The sequence below is a fragment of the Cydia pomonella genome, chromosome 10 (genome assembly GCF_033807575.1).
Source record: "Cydia pomonella isolate Wapato2018A chromosome 10, ilCydPomo1, whole genome shotgun sequence".
Classification (NCBI taxonomy): Eukaryota; Metazoa; Arthropoda; class Insecta; order Lepidoptera; family Tortricidae; genus Cydia; species Cydia pomonella.
In genome coordinates this window covers 951570-970769 of record NC_084712.1, presented here as the reverse complement: position 1 = coordinate 970769, position 19200 = coordinate 951570, and the positions used below count along the sequence as shown (strand labels likewise).

Here is a 19200-nt window from a genome sequence, read left to right as displayed (position 1 = left end):
AGGCACGAAAAAAATAAAAAAAATTAAAGGTACTATACGCGCTAATAGCGTCTAATAGTAGTAATAATACTCATACCAGTAACATTTTTTTAAATAAAAACAAACACATTTGAAAAAGTAGTCGATAAAGCGGTCAAACACCGATAGATTATGAATATGTTGTAACATGACATCACTATTTTTGATCTCACATAGACAATTTACGCACACAGTTGCATTTTTGATCGCACTTTTGAAGTTTGTCAGTCGTTCTTGTTCATCCTATTTCTATGGTTTTTACATATCTAGTGATAGCGATCTTCATCCTACGATATCCATCATATAACTCACTGTTATGACAGAGGTATGCCTGGACGATGTAGATTTAGCAGTGAGTAACGATTAACTTACAAAAGTGTTTTTTTTAGAGTTTAGGTAGTAAAAAGAGATGTTGGCTCTTTACTCATTTAGACTCACTGTGAGGGTAAAAGCTGAGGGTAGACATCGGACACTACTCAATGTGGGTTGTTTAAAGCGAACTGGCGGGCCGAAGGTAATATTGTGCGAATTACGTTGGGTTTGGGGCATTAAAGAGTACATTATGTCGATGCTCGGAAAGAGCCAGAGATATGGGCATTCCAGAGTACATTATTGTCGAGGCTCGGAAAGAGCCAGAGATGTGGGCATTCAAGAGTACATTATTGTTGAGGCTCGGAAAGAGCCAGACATGTGGGCATTCAAGAGTACATTATTGTCGAGACTCGGAAAGAGCCAGAGATGTGGGCATTCAAGAGTACATTATTGTCGAGGCTCGGAAAGAGCCAGACATGTGGGCATTCAAGAGTACATTATTGTCGCGGCTCGGAAAGAGCCACAGATGTGGGCATTCCAGAGTACATTATTGTCGAGGCTCGGAAAGAGCCAGACATGTGGGCATTCAAGAGTACATTATTGTCGCGGCTCGGAAAGAGCCACAGATGTGGGCATTCCAGAGTACATTATTGTCGAGGCTCGGAAAGAGCCAGACATGTGGGCATTCAAGAGTACATTATTGTCGAGGCTCGGAAAGAGCCAGACATGTGGGCATTCAAGAGTACATTATTGTCGAGGCTCGGAAAGAGCCAGACATGTGGGCATTCAAGAGTACATTATTGTCGCGGCTCGGAAAGAGCCACAGATGTGGGCATTCCAGAGTACATTATTGTCGAGGCTCGGAAAGAGCCAGACATGTGGGCATTCAAGAGTACATTATTGTCGCGGCTCGGAAAGAGCCACAGATGTGGGCATTCCAGAGTACATTATTGTCGAGGCTCGGAAAGAGCCAGACATGTGGGCATTCAAGAGTACATTATTGTCGCGGCTCGGAAAGAGCCACAGATGTCGGCATTCCAGAGTACATTATTGTCGAGGCTCGGAAAGAACCAGAGGTGTGAAAATAGTTTATAAAAAGTATTTAAATACAAAATACAAATGCTTTCTTGATATAATATTTCAAATGGAAAATACAAAATAGTTTTTGAATTTGTATTTAAAGTACTAAATACAAAACAGGTATTTTCAAAATATTTTTTAAAATACAAATACTTTGCTATAAAAGGTACTCTGGATAGTGAATACCTAGTCTGAATTAGAAAGTATTACCCGGAATTTCCGTATCGGAATAGCTCTCTTTATTCTTTGAAAACAGCGTGCCCAGTCAGTTCTCTAGAGTGTAAATTTCGAGTTGTTTCCTCATGTTAACCGGTAGCATGGATTTTTAAGTAATTGGTCCTATAAATAAATTAATTTTATTTTTGAAGGAAAAAGTTGCCCCAAAAAAAAAAATTTTACCATCACTAATGACAGATGATGATAACAATGATCACCAATGACAGATGATGATAACAATGAAACATTGTAGTAGTGGTGGTTCAGGTGCTACAGCTATTGCCTACTTTCCAGCTTTGATTTAGACCATCTATTGCCACATATCCGAACAGTGGCGTGAAAAAATATTTTTCTCAAAAATGGACGGCAACGTCGACTTTGTCGTTTAGAAAATAGGTCGCGAAGGGCGTAGTTTATGGTCAATCAAAAATTAAAAAGTTAAATTAAATTAAATATCCGTTTATTTCAGGCTGGGGCCCATAAAGAAAAATGTTAGTTACAATTCCTTAAATTATGTTAGCACCTACTCGTATACAAAAAGTAATTACAATTAAATTCTTAATAATTATAAATTAGAATAGATAATACATAACAACAATAATAATTATAATATTCCACAATAACCAAATAATTAAAATAATCAAATTAATAATTCAAAATATAACACATAATTTTTACACAAGGCCGAGCATTATTTGCCTCCATTTATCATTAAAAACATTGCAGTCTCGATTTCAGAACTGGAATGTTCCATACAAATTTCATTATTTGTCAAGTTCTAAACTTTTTAAAAGTTGAAATGGCCATATCAAATGAAGGCATAGGTCTATTAAACAGCCAAACAGATGATCAATACTTATTATTATAATGTTGGTACCGCGACTATTTAAGTGTCTCAAATAGGTTGGTGTATTTTCGCCAGAAAAATACACTTCTATTTTTGAATTAAAAAAAATAAAAAGGCGGCAAAGCAAATCTTTTCAATTGTTTTTACCTTTTTTTGTGAAAAACAAGTTCGAGTGACAAAGACATGGAATGTTCGACACCTCCAGAATTAACAACATGACATTTCAATTTTAATTAAATTTCTAAGTGTTTATTTTTAATAAAACTAATATTCGACTACTAATTGTTTTCTTGCACCATTTTTGAGTAAAGCACTATATATGACTCGGAGGGAAGGCTACTTGCTAGCTTCGGATTCAATTAAACGGACTCTATCCTCAGCCTGCAAGTAGCTACTTCCCGTCCTCGACAATAATGTACTATATTAAGAGGCTGTCAATACCTAAAGCGCGCACATTGTCTATTTGTATCGGAGTAAATGAGATAGCACTGTCGCATGTTACTGGGCCTGGGCAAGGGAATAATAAGAAAAATATTTAAATAAAAAAAAGTGGATTATTAGTGTAATATTTAACTCAATAGCGGTTTAGATATAAATGTTTTGAAATTGTGATTTTAATTGCAGACCCATAAGTCAAAACAATAAAGACATAGAACCGTTTAATTGTGATTTTAAGACCAATCTTTGCAATTATTTTCTATCGAGCCGATTTCGTTCAATCATGTATCGAGTACAACCACGGTCTTTGAAATATAATTAATATGAACATATATTTTTCTTACTTGACTAAAACAAATAGTCTTTCTTAAAAAACTGTTTAAGTAACATCAATTTCAAGGACATTGGGTGTTGACAGCCTCTTAAATTTCAGAGCTCGAGCTCCTCGTGTACTCGGCCACGGTGGCGGTGGGCTGCGCGCTGGGGCTGGAGTTCGGCATCGCGGCGGGCGCGGCCGGCGACGCGGCGCGCGCGCTGGCCGGCGGCGCGCGGCCCACGCTGCACCCTGCCGTCTTCAAGGTATACAATAAATCATCAATCATTTATTTGCTTGAAAAGGCTACAGTTATAGATGTTCACAATTGTTGTTGTCCTCCTTATTTAGCTGTCCACAAACAATACAATTTTTTATAAGCAAGAATATTAAAAATATGCCTACTTATATGATATTACACTAATACAATAATAAAAAAGTCCATGCTGGGATTAGTCTTGTTGGGATTAGTCCGGTTTCCTCACGATGTTTTCCTTCACCGAAAAGCGACTGGTAAATATCGAATGGTATTTCGGACATAAATTCCGAAAAACTCATTGGTACGAGCCGGGGTTTGAACCCGCGACCTCCGGATTGCAAGTCGCACGCTCTTACCGCTAGGCCACCAGCCCTTCGTTATTTATAAGCAATTATCACTTTTAAAATCTGCATCATATTTAGTATTATATTCCCACACCACTTCGTCCACACTTGTACCCGGGTACGTCCTCTCTACTCATTGGACCCGGGTACGTCCTTAAACTACGTCCAAAAGAGAGGTATGGGCATTATAAATGTCATCTCGCTTTGTGTGGTAGGGCACAGCCAGTGGATGTCATTCCAGATCTAGAGCAGAGCCCAACTGGGGAAGTACCTCCACCTTACAGAAAACAGCAGCCAAATAACACTAAACCCTACTCATAGTGTTGTGTTCCTGCCGGTGAGTTAGGTTGCCAGAGCTCAACTAGGGGGGGGGGGCGGGTTTAGGGTCGGTAGTGCGCATGTAACTCCTCTGGAGTTGCAGGCGTACATAGGCTACGGTGACTGCTTACCATCAGGCGGGCCGTATGCTTGTTTGCCACCAACGTAGTATAAAAAAAAAAAACTTACATCACACTCACCACGTGATCTGGGTTCCGATGAATGCTTTGCTCGAAAGAATGAAGCTTATAGCTGAGACGGCACCTCTATATATTAATAAAATTATAAAAGCTAGCACCTCTGCAGCCTTCCGCCATTATGGATTTGGTATCTGACAATGTCATTTTTCTGTTCTCGTGTCCATAGAACGTAGTGATTTGAAATAGAAATAGAAATAGAAATTATTTATTGTCAGACCACAGGTAAAAATATAAAAGATGTTATTGGTAATATGTCCTTGTCCGTAGTCTACCACATTTATGGTGTACAATATTGAATGTCATGCACAACATGCAGTCAAGTTATTTACATTATTTACATACTGATTATATGCTCTTTGCTCGTGTCGAGTAAAAATAAAGCTTTACATCGAATATTATCTGGTCGTATTAGTTACACCAACAGTTAAGAAAAAAATATTCAAGCTGGAAAGAAATCTTGGATTCAAGAAAAAAATAAACAAGAACTAGTAGAGATAGCTAACAATTTAGCTCAAAAACCAATAGTTTCGGCCGAAAATTCAAAGAGACAGAGAGAGTCTACAGAGAGTAGACAACGCAAAAATCGTAGCAAATAAACATCATGGTATAACTTCAATTACTTGCTATGTTGGACGCTTTTAATGGAGAAAACTGGATTGCATACCAGCTGCAGTTCGCCTTTGTTGTTGCTGCAATGCACACAGTGCACATACTGCAAGTTATTCCACTATTCCTGTTGGTGTTGTCTTTAAGTTTTATAAGATTTTGTATTTTGTTTTAATTGACTAATTCTGTTAATTGTGTATCCTCCTGTTTCTAAATTGTGTGTATTTGCAGCAATCAAATCAATGCTTTATCTATCTTTCTATATATCATTAAGTTTAAACAGATGAAGTGCAAGCCTTTTCTCTTTTTCTCATAAGCTCATAATAATGTACCATTAGGTAATTCTGAGCTTGCTGACCACTGCTATGTCATAACTATAAGTAGTGGTTCTGTCAGCTAAAATCGATATAGTTATGGAATCTGCTCACAAAATTTCACGAGACTTGGTTGAGAAATGCAACCAGTAGGGCTAAGATGGTCGGCTCTTTATCATTTGTCACCATGCCTGTCACTTTCTGATAAATTAATAGTTTAAAAATACTAAAAAAACTCGCTTTTATAAATGCATGTAAAAACAAAAAACTGATCGTGTTCAAAGTCCATTACGTGACCTTTCTCAAAAGTGCAAACACTATGATACGATATTCCAACATGGAATGCCAGTGCCTATCTTCCGGCTTCATCATCAGACCTTGAACCCTAATCGTGGTCAAAGTTCATTACAAGACTTTTCCAACAAATCCAAACACAGCTGTGATACGATGTTCCATCATGAAGTTCCAGTTCATATCTTCCGGCTCCATCATCAGATCAGTTCGACAGTACCATATTATTGTATTGTCATCGGAACTACATACAGCTGCAAATTTTCATGACGCTACGATCCTTGGAAGATGGTTAAATTAGTTACCTTAGATTCCATTACATAGTTACATACAGGTCGACCTAATAAAAGCGTGTTAACAAAGTAAGTCACGGGCATAGTGACAAGTGATAAAAAGCGGCCAAGTGCGAGTCGGACTCGCCCAAGAAGGGTTCCTTTATGACGTATTAAAAAAAACTACTTAAACTACTAGATCTCGTTCAACATTTTACCACTTTGGACACACATTTTACCACTTTGGTAGTGTCTCTCGCGCAAACTATTCACTTTAGAAAAAAATTATATTAGGAACCTAAATATCATTTTTGAAGACCTATCCATAGATACCCCACACGTATGGGTTTGACGAAAAAAAATTGTTTTTTAGTTTTATGACGTATTAAAAAAAACTACTCACTAGATCTCGTTTAAACCAATTTTCGTTAGAAGTTTGCATCGTAATGTATATCATATATTTTTTTTAGATTTTTCATTCTGTTATTTTAGAAGTTACAGGGGGGGGACACACTTTTTTTCACTTTGGGAGGTTCTCTCGCGCAAACTATTCAGTTTAGAAAAAAATGATATTAGAAACCTTAATATCATTTTTGAAGACCTATCCATAGATACCCCACATGTATGGGTACGCTGAAAAAAAAAATATTTTTTTAATTTCATGACGTATTAAAAAAAACTACTTACTAGATCTCGTTCAATCCAATTTTCGGTGGAAGTTTACATGGCAATGTATATCATATATATTTTTTAGATTGTTCATTTTGTTATTTTAGAAGTTACGGGGGGGGGAGGGGGGGGGGGACACACATTTTACCACTTTGGAAGTGTCTCTCGCGCAAACTATTCATTTTAGAAAAAAATGATATTAGAAACCTCAATATCATTTTTGAAGACCTATCCATAGATACCCCACACGTATGGGTTTGATGAAAAAAGATTTTTGATTTTCAGTTCTAAGTATGGGGAACCCCCAAAATTTATTGTTTTTTTTCTATTTTTGTGTAAAAATCTTAATGCGGTTCATAGAATACATCCACTTACTAAGTTTGAACAGTACAGCTCTTATAGTTTCGGAAAAAAGTGGCTGTGACAGAATCGGACAGACAGACGGACATGACGAATCTATAAGGGTTCCGTTTTTTGCCATTTGGCTACGGAACCCTAAAAATGGAACCATGCCGCCATCCGCATCGCCGAGAACAGTGATGAATGAATGGTTCCAGGTCGGCAACCAGTCCTGCATCTCGCTAACTCTGGCCGGCTCCCTCGGCTACGCGAGCGCGGAGCACTGCGCGGGCGCACTGCGGAGAGAGGCGCGCGCGACGCCGCTGGTCGTCGTGCTAGATGGACGATTGCTGTCAAGCGTGGATCTTGGGGTTGCCGAGGTTAGTCTGAAGATATATTATAACAACACTGACGATTTGTATCAATGTGTACTTATTCAAAACGTGCATTTCATTAATTTCAGTGGTTGTACACTTTTGTTTGTGTTTGTCATTCATTCATCGTTACTTCTGTTCTACTCATTTCCTCAAAGGTTAACTGGAAGAGATCCAATACAGGGATAAGTTCGCCTTTGTTGTATTTAATTTACTCTGTATCTGTGTTTTTCGTGTTTTTATTTCTACGTTCAATAAAGTATATACATACATACATACGATAAACTACACACATTTACAAAAAGTACCTAGTACAAACAGCAACACGCTTAGTTAACTGTCTATCAGTGGACCTTATGCTTTTAAGCTGGCCATACACACTAGGGTACGCCTGCGCAGTTTTACCAACTCCACAGGTAAAACGGAGCGTGTGTGGCATTCGACTGTGCAGTTTCCTATACAGCTTCGCCTGTGCAGTTGAACTGTACAGGCAAAACTGCGCAGTCATACCCTAGTGTGTATGGCCAGCTTTAGTAATAAGGTCCACCGTTGGACAGTTAACAGCGTGGGCTAAGTACCTAAAACTTCGAATAAAATAATGAGTGATCCGTGGGCAAAAAAAATGCCAATGTGTAACATTCACGTTTTGAACACATCTTAAAACATTTTCATACCGGTTCTATCCCGAATTTATTTTATTACCTTTATGTCCGATGTTTCGATGCAGATTTCGGTGGTCGTCCTCGTGAATAACTGATATCCTAACAGATGTCAAAACAGAGAATTGGTTCTAGTCTCTTAATAGTAAAAATACAAATTTTAATTTTGCAGAGCTTAACTACCACAATCCTGGACCTGGAAAAGCAAGGTCACCGGTTCCTCTTCTGGAACTTCTCCCCTCGACACCAGAGACTGGTGGTGGAGTTGCAGCCTGACTTCGAAATTAAATTCGTGGCCGGGCCCAGCATAGACCAGCATATACTAGGTATTATGGAAGTATAAGAAATAAAGATGTCCACAGGAAAGACTTGTATCGCTATCTCAGATTTGACGACCGGTTTGGCCTAGTGGGTAGTGACCCTGCCTACGAAGCTGATGGTCCCGGGTTCAAATCCTGGTAAGGGCATGTATTTGTGTGATGAGCATGGATATTTGTTCCTGAGTCATGAGTGTTTTCTATCTATTTAAGTATTTATAAATATTTATATATTATATATATCGTTGTCTAAGTACCCTCAACACAAGCCTTATTGAGCTTACTGTGGGACTTAGTCAATTTGTGTAATAATGTCCTATAATATTTATTTATTTATATTTATTCATATCGTTTTTGACCCATTTACCTATGAAAGTGCAATGATATAGTACCATATTTTTTGTAATAACAGAAATAAAAAATAACTACAAAAATTTGGTGAAATTATTATTACGCTTTATAGAGGCTCCACGGGTCAGCCCGCGTAGCCAACATGCCAATCGTTAACGCTACGTAGCATAGTGTAGTCATATATCTCTATCACTCTTTTATATTAGTGCGACAGTGACAGTTGCGTTTCGTTCGCTACGGAGCGTAAACGATTAGCATGTTGGCTACACGGGCAGCATTGTTATCAGAGAGTCAATGCGGCCAGCCTTCTGGTCACCCTACCAAGCTATCACGATTTACTTCAGTTTATTTATTTATAAGTATTTAATTTTTGCATTTATTAGGTTTTACTCTCTTGTGTACTGTGACTATAAATTCCATAAGAAACAAGTTTATTCGGGGCTTGAGGAACTTGTAACGATTCTTAGAATCGTCTTAAGAGGCTGTCAATACCTAAAGCGCGCACACTGTCTATTTGTATCGGAGTAAATGAGATAGCACTGTCGCATGTTACTGGTCCTGGGCAAGGGAATAATAAGAAAAATATTTAAATAAAAAAAAAGTGGATTATTAGTGTAATATTTTACTCAACCACGGTTTAGATATAAATGTTTTGAAATTGTGATTTTAATTGCAGACCCATAAGTCAAAACAATAAAGACATAGAACCGTTTAATTGTGATTTTAAGACCAATCTTTGCAATTATTTTCTATCGAGCCGATTTCGTTCAATCATGTATCGAGTACAACCACGGTCTTTGAAATATAATTAATATGAACATATATTTTTCTTACTTGACTAAAACAAATAGTCTTTCTTAAAAAACTGTTTAAGTAACATCAATTTCAAGGACATTAGGTGTTGACAGCCTCTTAACCCAAAAATTAATGATTCTCTGTTTAAAAAAGAAACCTATATCACAATATAAAAAATAAACAGAAGGTCCGTTCCCGCCGTTCTTGAAAATACAAACCTAAACTTGCCCGACTCACTAGGGTTGCTTCTGTATTAATTTCGAATTTTAAAAAGGAGTAGGTAATATAAGTTTACAGCATACATACATCGATTCGTTTGTACATACATCTTATCATGTTTACATTCCTTAGAGACTGCATTTTGACGTACATGACAGTAGGTACCTACGTAGCGGCGGGGACGTCAAGTGAGCAACGCGCGCACAGCCCGACTAAGCTCTGCCCGAGAGTGCCCGAGAACGCCTGTAAATGTAACGTCTGTGTGCGTAAATGTAACGTCTGTGTGCGTAAATGTCACGTCTGTGTGCGTAAATGTCACGTCTGTGTGCGTAAATGTCACGTCTGTGTGCGTAAATGTCACTTCTGTGTGCGTGCGGCGAAAATGGCACTTTGTACTGAGCGGACTCTGCTCCGGCGCGCGCCGCCGATATTTACTTTGTGCCTATATGCAGGGCTAATATTAAGAGAGGGAGAGAGAGGTTATGGCTTACAAATTAATGTCAATTGGAAGAAACGTAGGTAGGATTGTGCGGTTATATATTTTAATATATTTGTATGTATTTATTTATATATGTCGTTATCTATTTATAAATATGTATTAATATGTTTATGGATATGTAGTTATTTTGTATAAATGCCTTTGCACCTAATGCATCGTATAGTATTTAGTTATGTTTCTAGGGTTAGCTATTTTTTAAAGTTTTGCCGTCATGTACATATTATCTTAGTTTGACTACCATTTCGTATGTATCTCTCTCACTTACTTAAAGGTCAGCTGGAAGAGATCCCTTAAGGGGATTAGTTCGCCTTTGTACACATTTACTGTATTCTTTGTGTTATGTAATTGTTTAGTGCAATTAAGTTTTACTACTACTACTAAAGAAATAAATAAATATTATAGAACATTATTACACAAATTGAATAAGTCCCACAGTAAGCTCAATAAGACTTGTGTTGAGGGTACTTAGACAACGATATATATAATATAGAAATATTTATAAATACTTAAATACATAGAAAACACCCATGACTCAGGTACAAATATCCATGCTCATCACACGAGTAAATGCCCTTACCAGGATTTGAACCCGGGACCATCGGCTTCATAGGCAGGGTCACTACCGACTAGGCCAGACCGGTCGTCAAAACTACTAATATTAAAACAATAATGTTCATTAAAAATATGTTGCTTTTTCAGCTTTAGATATCCAAAGAAGACCGACGGTAGTATACTGAAAATAGATACACGTACAGGAGAAGAAGCCTACAGTCCAGAGTATACATTATATAAATTCTGTAAATACTTCAGCTATTGACAGCATACTTTATGTAAAAGTAGATCGGTAAAATGAATATTTTCAATTTTAAGCGAAACTTGAAAGATTTCTTTGTCTTGTTATTTGCCCCCGGGAAATGTGATGGAGTTTAGCTTTTTGTATGAGATGATCTTTAGGTTTTAATTTTTCTTAAATACAATATAATCTACAGTAGAGATATGCAATATCACTGACTGTTTTATTTATTTCATAGAACCCAATACAAACGCGACAGATTCTTCGTGCAACACCGGGAAGGGAGACGGCTTTCATACTATTTCCCCTCTGCCAAAGCATAGGTACAACTGTACCTATGGCGGTGCATGTTGCGATTCGTCCGTACACAAAAAGAGATCGAGGTGTGCAAGACTTGTCTTTGACGTGTGTCATTTTTTATGTATTTGTGTCGTCATTACAGATTGGATTTTGTATGTAGTGAGTGAGAAGTGCGACTGTGTGCACGTTTCCCCCCGCAAAAAATGGCAGAATGATTTGTTCGGTAAGTTATCGCTTAGACTACTCCCTTCCGACGTGTCGGAAGCCGGTGTTGCTCGAAGGACAGATTGGTCAGAAACAAGACAACGCAAAGAATATTGACCCAGGTAATAAGTTTAAATTACACATTATAAAATAAGCTAGTCACTTTTCCAATATTATGGTGCAAGCTCTGGAATGTCTAGATTTAAATGTATACAAATAAATGTTGAGGTTCATATTGTATGTTTATCTGAAAATAAAAATATCTAGATAAAGGCAGGTAGGCATAGTCCATTATTAAAGATAAATATAGTTTATTATTCAAGTAGGCATATTACAATGCGCTTATGAACGTCAAATAAAGCTACACCGGCTCTAACCCTACACCTCTGACCCGAGAAGATTTAAACCCCCCCTCAATTGGAGGAGGGTATCCCAATATGGACCGGCATGAAACTCGGCGGGACACATCTTTTCAAAACATTACATCTTATAATTAACATTTTTTTGTTATAAATTTTTTATTTTTGAAAGGGTGGTTATAAACTTTATTTGAAATACAATAAAATAGAAAATAAATTTCAATAGGGAGTATTACTGCAATGTTCTGCAGCCAGAGAGCAGCTCTATCACATATTGTAAACCATAGAGTAATTTATACATACTGTACTTTATATAGTTTTTTGAGAAGTTTTCACTATAACATTGATGCATCAAGGCGGTTTCTTTACAGAAGCCTACCGCGAAACCCGAAAATTGAAATCGTTATTTGCCTCTCTATCGCTCGAACGCCCAAGAGTGATAGAGAGGCGGATAACGAACCTTCTATTTTCGATCCTAAGCAGAGTTTTGCGTAATATCCCCTTGTGAATATAATTTTTCTTGAAAGTATTATCGTAAACATTTGTAATACGTATTAAAAATGGGTTACTCAAGTTTTTATTCGAATACATGTTATAAATTTCGACTAATAAATATACAGGATGCCCAGTAATTAATGGATCTTCTAACCACCGACAGGGCACCTTAGGCTGATCCAGATAATGCACTAGTAAAATTTTCATGGTTTTCGAGATAATCGAACTTTTCTGTCTAGATGTAAAGTGCCTTGTCCGGAATGGCGTCGCGCCATTAAAGTCGGAATATCAAAGCACGACGATGACTGGCTGGAGCACCTTAAGCAGAAAAGTCTTCGTCGTGCACCACCTCCTGCGGACTCAAGATTTGTATGCGATCGATGTGGAAAGACATGTCGCGCTGCTATAGGACTTTATAGCCACCAACGGCGATGCCCAGCCCCATAAACCCACAAGCGCCGCAACAAGCATCTTTAACAGATGGTGTGGCCAATGAGATTTGTCGTTGGTTAAAAGGTTATCCATTAATTACTCGGGTGGCATATGAAATATTTATTATTCACAAGAACATAGTTGAGTTGTTGATATTTAAAGCAAGTGAAAGTAGTTTTAAAAATGTTAGCGACCCCGTTTTTAATTATGTATTATATCAATCTTATATCGAATTTATGTGAATTATAATACTTAACCTACTTTAAAATGTATTGAGACTTCAATATAATATTAATTTTGGCATTCCCAATGTATTAGTTACTTAGGAATTAGAATAAGAATAACTGTTATCCTAGATAACGATGTGATATTGATATATTCTCGTTAAAGAATAAAATATATATTTTATGACTTGCCTGGTACTTGTTTTATCTGTAATCTTTCAACCCATTAATATATTTCTATTTTTTTTATTGTATAAGTATACGGTAAGCAAAGCTAAAGCATGAAGTCAGGCTTTCGTGATTTGCAAATGTCCTATATCCAAACAGATCCCAGCTAAGTGGAATAAGTTATGTCTTTTATTATATATTATTACGTCTTCTTTTTGTTCCTCGCGTTGTCCCGGCATTTTGCCACGGCTCATGGGAGCCTGGGGTCCGCTCGACAACGAATCCTAAGATTTGGCATAGGCACTAGTTTTTAAAGTAACTGCCATCTGACCTTCCAACCCAGAGGGTAAACTAGGCCTTGTTGGGATTAATCTGGTTTCCTCACGATGTTCTCCTTCACTGAAAAGCGAAAGGTAAATAATTTGTTATCTACCTGATATTTCGTACATAAGTCCCGAAAAACTGATTGGGCTTGAACCCGTGACCTCCGTATTGCAAGTCGCACGCTCTTACTGCTAGGCCACCAGCGCTTTTTATTACGTATCATCATAAATGTTTAGCCAACGGGCTTACAAAGACCGCTTTACGTTTTCATGAAAATAGTGTAGCGGTAAATCAAAAATATTAGCGCTAGGGTAATATTCGGAAATTGAGATTCAATAAAAATGTAATATCAATTTAATATTCACCTTTTTTTACCTTCATTAGTGGCCTAGTGGTCCTGTCTATGAAGCCGATGGGCCGGGGTGCGAATCCCGGTAAGGGCATTTATTTGTGTTATGAACACATATTTAATTTTGTTCCTCGTCATATAGTTATTTATTTATCAACCCTGTGACTTTCAAAAATTCATACATTTATAAATAAATATTATAGGACATATTATAGGACATTATTACACAAATTGACCAAGTCCCACAGTAAGCTCAATAAGGCTTGTGTTGAGGGTACTTAGACAACGATATATATAATATATAAATATTTATAAATACTTAAATACATAGAAAACACCCATGACTCAGGAACAAATATCCATATGCTCATCACACGAATAAATGTCCTTACCAGGATTTAAACCCGGGACCATCGGCTTCATAGGCAGGGTCACTACCCACTAGGCCAGACCGGTCGTTAAATTTTTAAATAAAAAAAATAATGTTATATATTATATAAGTCGCGTGACTAATCCCCAGCAAATAACCCAAAAGGACCATGCGTCAAAATGAACTCAAAGCCAACAAACTGAAAGTTGGGCTATTAAATAGGTATTTAAATCTACTTCATTTAATTCCATTGGCACCAAGCGGAATTCCATTGCAGAACTGAGATATTTGTATTTTAGTCAAAATGTCATCGTCATCGTTAAGTCATTTTGTATGGGATTTTGAGTTTCCAAAACGTCCCGCTTGGCGCGCTGCTTCTAAATCCCATACAAAATGAGACTTAACGCAAACGCGTACGTCACGTTTCGCTATCGAATAAATTTACTAGGGGCTCTGATATTTTTCCACAGCTTCAAGGGACAGTAGACTTGGGTATGGATTTAATTTCAACACGATACCTCCACGCGTTCTCGGGATGAAGGGTTTTGACAGACGGACGGACGGACGGACCGACGGACAGCAAAGTGATCCTATAAGGGTTCCGTTTTTTGCGTTTTGAGGTACGGAACCCTAAAAAAAGGTCTTTAGTTCCAAATAAAGACAAATGTAAGTACCTATCGCCGTCTCAGATTGTATCTCTTTTTATTGCCGGCTTATCACCAAACTCCTAATATGAAAATATGCCGGGAAACATAAAAACTTCCGCCATAATCGTTTTCGCGACGAAACTTGCCCCGGGGGCGTCAGTAGGCCTTTCCAAGCGAAATGACGTAAATCACGGTACACATACCATTGTTTGGTAAAGGTGATGTGTGGATTTAGACTGCACTAGCAGTAATGCAGCGCGACATTACTGCCGACTGCACTGCTGTCGCAAATGTCGAAGTCGATGATGTTACATGGATTTTTATTAAACAACCCATGCACCATGTGCAGTTTCTCAATGTAATTGTTATATTAAATGTGCCCACACGCGTGCTCTGAATCTGACCTGAGAGACGCCCTCCGGGCTATCAGCACCGCTGTTTTCTGGGCATCCACTGTTTAGGAGAACCTCGACACATAGCGTTTCCCTGGCCTAGCGCCAGGGTCCGCTATCCTACTTCATCTTCTCCACTTTGCCCGGTCTTCGGCATCCTCAGGTGTGACCCGTGTGTGATTGTTCTTTTCCCTATCCGCTGTCACGACGTCCAGTTAGGGCTTCTTAGGCCTACCGCGGCCGCGCGATCTAGGCCCTTGGACATTGAGGTCTTTCAGTGAGGAGACTTCGAACTTCGTACTTTAAATACTTAAGTACTTAAATAAGTTAACAACTAGTAATTTGGGGTAACGGAGCGTTACATTGCATTGTAACTTTACGCGCTTAAAATGAAATTTTATAGTCGAAGTGATGGAGAACTACTTGCAAACGGTTTAACGTCAGTAAAGTTGAGTTTTACGATCACATCCGCGTAAAAATGAAGTGTGAATGTTGCGAAGAAACAGTGTTGGACGAACACCAAAAACTATTTAGAACGCGCGAACATCCATGGCTGCGACATTTTGAAAAAGTCCAAAATACAATGGCAAAAAGGCCATTTAATTACCCAACGTCTCACAAAATTTCATAAGAATCGGTTGAGAAATGCGACCTGTAGAGGAGAACAGCTGGATACGAAGATTCGCGCGTTTTTAATAGACTCTGACCACGCTAACTTAGCACAAACTTGGCAGTAAGAATGCATACATATCCCTATGAGCTATGGGATATGTATGCATTCTTTCTACGTCAAGGACAAGATGTACAGTCAGCATCAAAAGTAGCGGATCAAACAACGCTTCAAAAGTATCTATCATTCTGTAACAGCTTAAGAAAAAGTGATAGTTCTAAATGTAGAACAATTTAGACTGCAAAATATATACTTAAGGACGTACATTTTAGAGATTTATCTACATTTAGAATTTTTTTCGGGAATATCAGATACTTTTGGTGCGTTGTTTTATAATATCCGCTACTTTTGATGCTGACTGTACCTAGCACTTGGCATGAAAACTTAGCGTGGTCAGACTCTAACATCCTACTTAAAATAGTACATTACGATACAAGTGCGAAAAATAGGAAATTCGAACCGAGTGGCGATAAATTAAAACACGAGCGAAGGGAGTGTTTTAAATCGACACGAGTTGCGAATTACCTATTCGCACATGTATCGTACAATGTTTTACAGTACATATGGCCCTTTAAATGTTCGGCTCAGTAACGTAATATGCTAATTTTCGCACTAGTGCGATAAAGTAGCACCATATGTACTGTAAAGGATTGTTACACAACCCAATTTTGTGACTCTCTAAGAGCGTATTCACATGGTAATATTAAAGGTGTTGTAGCAACACACATATGTTTAAATAGTTTTTGTTGTCAATGTTAGTTGCCTGCGCGCCGCGCTTCCGCGCCGCGCGTTGTACCCAAAAGTAACGGTCCAATCTTCGGGCGCATTCGTGCGCGCTCGGTTTTCCTAGCCAACTCAGTCATATCCGATACTTTTACAAGCTTTTATATAAACTTGCCCTGTTAGTATGTATGGGACGAATCTTGCAAGTTAAATTTTACCCACTTCCCGGTTTCCGATGAAGCTGAAAATGTGCATACATATGTAAAACGGGTGACAATGCAATATTATGGTACCATCAAGCTGATTTGATGATGGAGACAGGAGGTAGCCATAGGAACTCTGTGATAAAACAACGCAACCTAATTGCGTTTGGGGTTTTTAGAATTGTCTCGATGAGTATTAGTTGCCTGTGGAAAAAAGTAGTCTTCGATAAAAGCTCATACCAAAAATGAAATTGTTGCCAAAAAAATATTCTGTTATAGGTATATAAAAATATACTGTTTGCTTACCAAATAAATAAAATAACACGCCGTCACCCCAAATGCCATAGCGTAGTCATCTCTCTATATTAGTGCGAAAGCGACAGTTGCGTTTCGTTCGTTGCGGAGCGTTAACGATTGCCGTTGGCTAAGCACCCTGGGATGGCATTCTTGCTGCTTTTAATAGGGAGAGTGCATGAACTGTAGGAGGCAGCACAGGAGCCGTCAGATTTTTGGCGCGAGGCGTAAATGTGATGTTTTTTGTTCCGATGTAGCCCTCAAGATGGCCAAATCTACTATGCACAAGAAAACACGTGACGTGTACATGTGCATGTTTATGGTTCCGATTCAGGCCACAAGATGGCAGACCCTCCAACGCGCACGGTCCCTATACCTACTCGTATGGAAATGTAAAAACACGATGTAATTCGACAAGAAAGAAATTATTGAAACTGTGTATTTGGTGTCAGTTGCTAGCGCATATAAAACGGGTGATATATTATTTTATCCTTTTTGAAGTTGGTTTTACTTTTTTTTTTAATTCGTCGATAATTCAAATAATGACCGTGGATTCGAAAAACATTTGGCATAGAGAATAGATAATTTAAAAACAGAACATCCCTTACACAGTTTATTTTACATACAAATGAGCAAAAGTTATAAATTCTTGTATTACTCGTAGGTGCCAGATAAACCATAAAGATTTAAAATCTAAAATTGTTATTCTTACCAACTACTTATACTGCTTATATAAAGATTTGTTGCTGTTTTGGGTCCAGTCTTGTTACCTCGTGAGATTTATTGTCATTCTTTATTTTATAGATCTGATATTTATGTTGCAGTAATTTCAATGACGTGAGATCAATTTCAAATAAACATTTTTAACTATCGAATGCTCCATAAAAAACACGCACTTTACCCCATTGACCGCATGCCCCACTGCCTGAGGCAGCCGATCGACTGCCCGCGGCAATTGCCCAGAAACGATCGCTTTACCCCACATTTGTTACCTATAATGGCTCAATCTTTGAGGGTAAATGACTGCTTATAGGTTTATAGGTACTGCCTCTTCAAGTCCCACTTCAGAATAACTCCCCGATTTTAGTAGTAGTAGTAAACTAAAAAGAAACATACAATTAGTAAGAAGTACAAAGGCGAACTTATCCCTTTGAGGGATCTCTTACAGTTATCGTTTGAGTAGATGAGAGGAGAGAGTGCAAAGAGGGTGACATATGCAGCAAAATGTACAACAAGATGCCATAAAGATAAAGGATATAAATACATACATGCATACTTTTTTTTTTATGGTAGAGGAGGCAAACGAGAAGACGGATCACCTGATGGTAAGCGATTACCGCCGCCCATGGACACCTGCAACACCAGAGGGGTTGTAAGTGCGGGGGGGGGGGGGGGGGGGGTGATTTTGACGACCGGTTTGGCCTGATGGGTAGTGGCCCTGCCTACGAAGCTGATGGTCCCGGGTTCAAATCCTGGTAAGGGCATTTATTCGTGTGATGAGCATGGATATTTGTTCCCGAGTCATGGGTGTTTTCTATGTAGTAGTAACTACTTAGGTTGAGATTGCTGCCGACATGGTACATAAATAAAAAGAAATGTTTTTTATCGGATATAGCTATCACTAGTATTTCTCAGTTCTAAAAGATACATAGGTACCCTTCGTGGGTTCGGTTTAGAAACCTTACCGCTCGACTAACGGCGCTTCCAGGTCAACATACCTATGTTAAATTCAATGTAATATCAATAAATATGTTCCCGCTATCCGGATCAACCGGTTGAAGTAAAATCAAAGCCCAGAGGACGACACAAACTTTCAAATATATATTAACTTGAAAACTAAACTTAAGTACATTCATTGTTGCATAAAGTGCGAGTAATAACATATCAAAAACAACTGATTAAAAGTCGGAATGCCACTCCAGTGCTCCAAATACTTCGGCCCACATACGCGTACGGATTAATTACGAATGAAATGATTCGTTTCGTTCATTCATTCTGGTAATGGCTGCTACATGGCATCGTTCATTCGTTCGATTTATTTGACGTCGCTGCGCCATCAATCTGTCGACGGGCAATGTTCCATTTTTGAAAAACAACGGATGATTCTTTCTTCAATATATCAGTATAGCAATTATGTTTGTTACTTTTTTGGATTTTATTCGGTTATATTTCAAAATGATTTAAATCTCTTTTTTTTTTCTTC

General features: G+C 38.1%; 1 protein-coding gene across 1 annotated transcript in view; it reads left to right on the top strand.

Annotated features, from left to right (window-relative positions):
• The window catches only part of LOC133521820 (sodium-independent sulfate anion transporter-like), a 33917-nt gene extending 20873 nt beyond the window's left edge, over positions 1 to 13044 (top strand). Inside the window, exons 11-14 of the mRNA XM_061856901.1 lie at positions 3345 to 3490; positions 7055 to 7216; positions 8042 to 8195; positions 10750 to 13044. Of these exons, the coding sequence (XP_061712885.1) occupies positions 3345 to 3490; positions 7055 to 7216; positions 8042 to 8195; positions 10750 to 10787 (500 nt within the window). The 3' untranslated portion in view covers positions 10788 to 13044. The remainder of the gene's footprint in view (positions 1 to 3344; positions 3491 to 7054; positions 7217 to 8041; positions 8196 to 10749) is intronic.
• The last annotated feature ends 6156 nt before the right edge of the window (positions 13045 to 19200 follow it).